Source organism: Ammodytes marinus, assembly GCF_949987685.1.
Source record: "Ammodytes marinus genome assembly, chromosome: 8".
Classification (NCBI taxonomy): Eukaryota; Metazoa; Chordata; class Actinopteri; order Uranoscopiformes; family Ammodytidae; genus Ammodytes; species Ammodytes marinus.
The window spans coordinates 1944323-1951822 of record NC_137212.1 but is presented as its reverse complement, the minus strand read 5'-3'; the positions used below and the strand labels follow the sequence as shown (position 1 = coordinate 1951822).

The window sequence follows — 7500 nt, the reverse complement described above, 5'->3', positions numbered from 1 at the left end:
CTAAAATCGAAATTTTGAGAATAAAGATGAAAATACAATATTGAGAAAAAAAAGAAAAAAAAGTGAGAGGAAATTTTATTTTATTTAATTTAATTTAATTTAATTTAATTTAATTTAATTTAATTTAATTTAATTTAATTTAATTTAATTTAATTTTATTTTATTTTATTTTATTTTATTTTATTTTATTTTATTTTATTTTATTTTATTTTATTTTATTTTGTTTTGTTTTGTTTTGTTTTGTTTTGTTTTATTTTATTTTATTTTATTTTATTTTATTTTATTTTATTTTATTTTATTTTATTTTATTTTATTATTTTATTTTATTTTATTTTATTTTATTTTATTTTATTTTATTTTATTTTATTTTATTTTATTTTATTTTATTTTATTTTATTTTATTTTATTTTATTTTATTTTATTATGTACTTTGAGCATAACACCTACTTACTGTATACAAATAGTCGTAAGTTAAAGTTATAGCTGGTGATAGGTTCCATGTCAAACCAATCATTTTGTTGTGAGTTCAGAGTTATTTAACACTGAAGGCTCGTATAACTTCAGACTACAGCCGAACCATCCATCATGTCTGCAGCATTCCTTTCTAAAAACAGCAAAAGTCAAAGTCAACATTTTTTACTGACAGTTCTTCTGATATATGCAAGACAAACTTTATTTGGGCGACTGTGGCTCAGGTGGTAGAGCGGGTCGGCCGATGATCAAAGGGTTGGAGGTTCAATCCCCGCTCTGCCACTTGTGTCATAGTTGTTGTGTCCTTGGGCAAGCCACTTCACCCACCTTGCCTCGTGTGAATGTCGATAGTTAGCCTGCTATCGGTGTATGAATGAGTGTGTGAATGGTAACGTGTAAATGGGAACAGGTCTCCCTTGCAAAAGAGTCTTCGGACTCAATGGGATTTACCTGTATAAATAAAGGTTAGAACAATGCTGCATATTTCAGATGGGCTTTATCAAACCCGCTCAACTGACATGCTCATGTTATATGTTCCATACGCCCGGTCTGACCTTGGTAAAACTGCTTTTAGCCACAGTGCCCCTGACTCCTGGAACAGCCTACAACGTCAAATTAAAATAAATACACTCATAACTGTTAACCAATCTAAAGTTATTATCTTGAATCGGCCCCACTCCACTTGTAACTGTTTTAATTAGACTATTGTTCTGCTTTATTCAATTGATCTGAATGTTTTAATTGTTGTTGTCTCTTTGTAAGCTTGTTGTGTATTCTCATTGTGTATTGTGTATCTGTAATTGACTCGACGTCATTGTAAAAGAGGGTCATCACCCCTCAATTGATCTTTCCAGAATAAATAAAGGAAAATGAATGTATTAAATAGAATAGAAAGAGAAAGTAGAAAAGTTAAATTGAAATGTGCAATGTGATGAACATTTTTTACAATATGTGCAATATGCAGTCAACTGGTTCTGACCACCTACATGACACCTGATTGACAATTTATTTTCTGCTTAACATTTACCTTTAGTTCAAACAATGTCCTTAGAAACCTGTTAAGTACAGAGTACGCCATGTTGGCTGTTTGTTCTTTTGCTGTCTTTTGTTTTTGTGTTCACTTTTTCAGTTGTGTGTGTATGTGTTCTGTAAAAGAAATCCTTAAATAAAGTATTTGAATAATATATGATTAAGTAGCCTACATCTTTCATTAACATCTTCATACATTTATATATTATCATTTTAAATGTTGTTTATGAACTTTCTTACTTAAATTGTGTGGATTCATGCAAGTTATTGTTACCACTATATCACCTCGCCTGGCTCCTCCCGCCTACCTACTTCCGCTCAATTTTCATTTCCCTTCAGTAGTCAGTCTGGGGGTGGGGAGTGTTAGTGGGATTCTGCTCATCCAAATTGTTGGCGGTCCAATCAGCGATCAGAGGGAGTGGCTGAGAACGATGACGTCGAAGTCGCGCTCCAGTTTCAGTTGAATGCTGCGTTCCTTTATACTCGGAACGCCTACAACCTTTCTCATCCAAATAACTAAACGTTAGGCTCTAGCAAGTTACCGTTGCCAGGTACCGGTAGATCCATAGACTACAATATTTAGTGAAGTCGGAAATTTCCTATTTCCCTGTACAACTGAAACGCACCGTCAGAAGCCGGCTCATGACATACGTCTGACCAAACGTGATGTGATTGGTTGGCTAATCCAGACAGAGTGGCACTGGGCAGATACAATAGTTTTAAACTTCAACAGACACCCGCCTTCAAGTGAGTGAACGTTTGCCAAATAGAGCACTTCCAGACCTTCTGTACAAATGAAATGAAGTAAGATGGTGTGGTTGGACCAGGCTAAATGAAGTACGATGGTCTGGTAGGACCAGGCTAAATGAAGTACGATGGTCTGGTAGGACCAGGCTAAATGAAGTACGATGGTCTGGTAGGACCAGGCTAAATGAAGTACGATGGTCTGGTAGGACCAGGCTAAATGAAGTACGATGGTCTGGTAGGACCAGGCTATATATCACCTGCAACTGTTGACATTCTTGGCGTTTACTTTTTAAGTTATAGGTTTGAGTTCGAACAGTTCAAACAACGTTTGTCACTAGTATATCTTGGGAATATCTCTGTGTGCAGGTGAGTGTGTCAGGGGAAAAGGCACTGCTGAGATTCGAACTCAGGATCTCCTGTTTACTAGACAGGCACTTTAACCAACTAAGCCACAGCGCCAGGTGGAGACATGTAGTGATAAGAGACGCTAAACTGCTGGGCATAAGGTGTTTATATCCCTCTCAATTATGGTTTAGGATTGAAGACTGCTAGAATTGTTTCACCTATGTAACTGTCCCATTTGTGTTTGTGTGTATGTGAACTGTGTAACGGTTTTTTTAAATTGCTAAATTAGTTTACGTACGGGTACAAATAAAGAACCTTAGAACCACAGAGCTAGAACATTTATTAATTTATTGATTTTACCTTTATTTATAATCGAGAGATTCATTGAAAGTTGACCCTCATTTACAATGACGTTGAGTCAAACAAATGCAAAGCAAAAATGATAGTTGAGTAGACAATATGTAGTGTACACATGTTGAGTATGTAGTAGGGAGGACGTTAGGAGGGCTGATTTCCTTTCCCTCAAATTACTTTTTAGGATGTAATGCTAGAACATAAATATATATAATCTCTGAAAAATATATGTACTTTATATCACTGGGCAGATCCAATAGTTTTAAACTTCAACAGACACCCGCCTTCAAGTGAGTGAACGTTTGTCAATTGAGCGATTCCAGACCTTCTGTACAAATGAAATGAAGTACGATGGTCTGGTAGGACCAGGCTAGCGCCATTGAGCAGCTTCTTAGAAAGAAATTGGCGCCATTTTGAGTATGCTGAGTTCTGCCAGAATAGAATTTCATGGCATTTAATTTTTAAGTTATGTCTGGGAGGTGGATTTAAACCTTTGAGGAAACGTTGCCAGTTGGTAGTATATCTTCTAGAGAGGTCTGTACAACAGGTGAGTGTGTCAGGGGAAAAGGCACTGCTGAGATTCGAACTCAGGATCTCCTGTTTACTAGACAGGCGCTTTAACCAACTAAGCCACAGCGCCGAGCGGAGATATGCAATGATAAGAGAAACCACAGTGCTGGGCCTAAAATGCTCATCTCCCTCTGAATGTAAGCTGAGTTATCAGTAATGACACCATATGCCCTAGCCTGGCTCCGCCCGCCTACCTACGATCTTGCTCAGGCAGATTTCTGCCGGTCCAATCAGCGAACAGAGCGAGTGGCTGAGAACGATGCCGTCGAAGTCGCGCTCCAGTTTCAGTTGAATGCTGCGTTCCTTTGTACTCGGAACTCGGAAATGTACGACTTCGTAGTTCCGAGTTCCGACCTGTCTGTGTTCCAGTGCATCTGCTCGGGAAAGTATGGACGCCTACAACCTTTCTCATCCAAATAACTAAACGTTAGGCTCTAGCAAGTTACTGTTGCCAGGTACCGGTAGATCCATAGACTACAATATGTAGTGAAGTCGGAAATTTCCGAGTTTCCAGTACAACTGGAACGCACCGTCAGAAGCCGGCTCATGACATACGTCACGACCAAACGTTATGCGATTGGTTGGCTAATCCAGATTGGCACTGCAGATCCAATAGTTTTAAACTTCAACAGACACCCGCCTCCAAGTGAGTTAACGTTTGCCAATTACAGCAGTTCCAGACCTTCTGTACAAATGAAATGAAGTACGATGGTCAGGTAGGACCAGGATGTGCCCGGCGCTGTGGCTTAGTTGGTTAAAGCGCCTGTCTAGTAAACAGGAGATCCTGAGTTCAATCATGGAAGATAGACAGAGGTGAACAAATGTCAGAGAAATGGTATCAGTTATGCAATTAGCGTCGGCAGGACAATTTTTCAGTGGGAGGACAACCGGTACTCAGGCCCAGACAAACCGAGACCGAGGCAGCTCCTCAGGCTGTTAATAATAACGCTATAACAATGTTAAACAATATGAACACAATTAACATTAAATTACATTGATTTACACTCTACCGTTCCCCACCGACACACAATCGGCGCCTGCCCCCCAGCACCCCGCCCCCAGAGAGCACGCCCCAGTGCGGCACTAGTCCTGAGGAGGACCGGGGCCATAGATAGAGAATAGAGTATAGAATAGGGAAATAGCCAAATGCACCACTGCCACGAGGAGCAACCACAGCCGAAACCCCCGGAGGGGCGGCCCGTACAGCCCACTCGGGCCCGCCGGACCGGCCATACCCAGCCCATGAGGCAAGGCCAGAGGCGCCAATCACAAAGGGCGCGACGCTTCCGCCGCCGCCATCGGCACACCCAGAGCTAGGACCGGGTGCTTTTCCCCTGTAAGGGGTGCAGGGGAAAAGGCACTGCTGAGATTCGAACTCAGGATCTCCTGTTTACTAGACAGGCGCTTTAACCAACTAAGCCACAGCGCCAGGTGAGGACAATTTAATGTCACTGATCACAAAAATTACACTGCTGGGCCTAAGGTGCTCATTTCCAACTGAATTTCTTTTTCGGATTGAATAGCAGGACATCCATATATCTATTACATATTTTTGTTCTTGACTCCAAAAAATATATAAATTGTTTTCTAAAAAAAAAAAAAAAAAAAAAAAAAAGGTAAAGGTAAAGGTAAAGGTAAAATAGCAAAGAACAAATGTAAATAAACAATATGATTAACCTCGATTAACCTATCTATCAATTCCAACTGTTGAATTTCATGGCTTTAAACTTTTGAAGTATGGGTTGGAGTTCTAACTGTGAATTCCAACAACCTCTGTGCCCAGTTTTATCTTATATCTATACTCCACTGTTAACAAATGAAGATGATAACTTCCTTTGTGATACCAGTTAAAGGCCTACTTCACCGGTTTGAATATGAAGGTGTATTGAATTCTGAGATCCTATGTAGTATAAATGTGCGAAAAAAATTTAAATCGGTTCATCCTAGCCTGAGAAAAGGCAGAAAGAGTGTTTTTTTAACCCTATATTTCTCTTTCTCGTGACATCACAGAAAGAGAAATATAGGGTTAAAAAAAAACGTACTTTGTAAATATTATTGTGATGTCTTTTTCTGTGACATCACAAAAAGCACTCCTTCTGCCTTTTCTCAGGCTAGGATGAACCGACTTTAATTTTTTCTGCACATTTATAGGATCTCAGAATTCAATACACCTTCATATTCAAACCGGTGAAGTAGGCCTTTAACTTGAGCCAGCTCAGACAAGGAGAGCCAAGTTCATTTGATCTCGCGTCGTAGTTTACCCCTGCGTGTGTGTGTGTGTGTGTTAGAAAAGGCGCTACTGAGATTCGAACTCAGGATCTCCTGTTTACTAGACAGGCGCTTTAACCAACTAAGCCATAGCACCGGGTGAGGACAGCACACAGAGGTACACACTGCACCTTTAACTTATTGGGTTGGAGTTCAAACTGAATTCAAACGACAATTGAGTCGACGAACTTTCAGCATTTGTTAATTATAGCGCCCCCTTTGGAAAAAAACGGTAGTGTTTTTACTATGCAATCTATAGTTCTAGGGTGAGGGACACATGACAAAAACAACAAGAAAATAGCATGCTTTGCACTGATGGTCTCATTTGCTGTTACATGTCATTTATGATAATCTGAGAAAAAAATATGACCGTTTCAGAAATATTTAAAAGTTCCTCGTATCTACTTTAATCATTGCACTAGTTTATCTTATACAGCTTACTGCGTTGTGCCTATTATAGCCTATTATTCACATAAACAGGGCAGGGGAGAAAAAGGCGCTACTGAGATTCGAACTCAGGATCTCCTGTTTACTAGACAGGCGCTTTAACCAACTAAGCCATAGCACCGGGTGGTTCAATTGGAGGTCAGGTTACATTCAAATAAGTATCTCGAAGCCCCGCGCGGCATGGACCTATAGGGAAAGCAGTAGCAACCGTAACAACCACATCAATGATTTGACAATGTGTGTATGTTTTGCTATATCAACTGTGCATGTATGCCGATGTCCACACTTTTGGCGCATTGATATTTTGATCAGTTAGTAAGCTTGGACCTATTTTCTCTAACCGTTTCCCAGTGTGAGTTGGAGCAGAGGAGGAGAGGCACTCACTCTTTCCTTGCTTAAATTACTGTTCTTACGTTTTAGCCTATAGGCCTATTAATTCAATTAAATTAAATAAACTGTCTTTTTACGTCCACGGTTCTTCAACATTCAAACAAAACTGCCTCTGGGCGTCTCCGCGTGTCCCAGGAGGTGCTATGAGTGGATTGTATGCTAAAAACAAGCTAAATACCTAGTCGGCTAACATGGAAACACTGCTACATAGCCTAGTGACTGTGACGCTGCTGTGGCTGTAATATGAGTCTAGTGAACTAATCGATATGTTACTAATAATATATGCAAATATTATAATCATAAACAGTTCGGTCAACAAAAGGCGCTACTGAGATTCGAACTCAGGATCTCCTGTTTACTAGACAGGCGCTTTAACCAACTAAGCCATAGCACCGGGTGGGATCATTGCGCTGTATTGAGAACTCAAATAACTCGCGTTGCATTCTGGGAGCGTGTCAGCTTTCTTCCTCATAGCAACAACCAAAAAAGTCCATGGTAACGAGCTAGGGAGACATCAACATTGAACATTAGCTAGCGTACTGAACACTGCGTTTTTATTGTATATATCCATTTTTGAGGAGAAATATCTTTAAAAATGGAGAGTTTACAAACCGGAGACCCGCGTTTTCTCAAGAGGTAACTTATGTTTGTTTATGAACGTTTAGAGGCGGACAAATAACGGTCCTTTTACGTGAGCCGATCTTCTGTAAGCGATATTTTTTCAATGCTAATCAATGTAATGTAACGTGTGTGTGTGTGTGTGTGTGTGTGTGTGTGTGTGTGTGTGTGTGTGTGTGTGTGTGTGTGTGTGTGTGTGTGTGTGTGTGTGTGTGTGTGTGTGTGTGTGTGTGTGTGTGTGTGTGTGTAGGCTACTAGCAA

The 7500-nt window shown here is 39.9% G+C and overlaps 1 protein-coding gene across 1 annotated transcript in view; it reads left to right on the top strand.

The window, feature by feature from the left end:
- Positions 1 to 7216: 7216 nt before the first annotated feature.
- Positions 7217 to 7500, top strand: part of kifap3a (kinesin-associated protein 3a) — a gene marked incomplete at both ends in the record, with an annotated part of 52416 nt that continues 52132 nt past the window's right edge. Inside the window, one exon of the mRNA XM_080032151.1 lies at positions 7217 to 7257. Coding sequence (XP_079888277.1) covers positions 7217 to 7257 — 41 coding nt within the window. The remainder of the gene's footprint in view (positions 7258 to 7500) is intronic.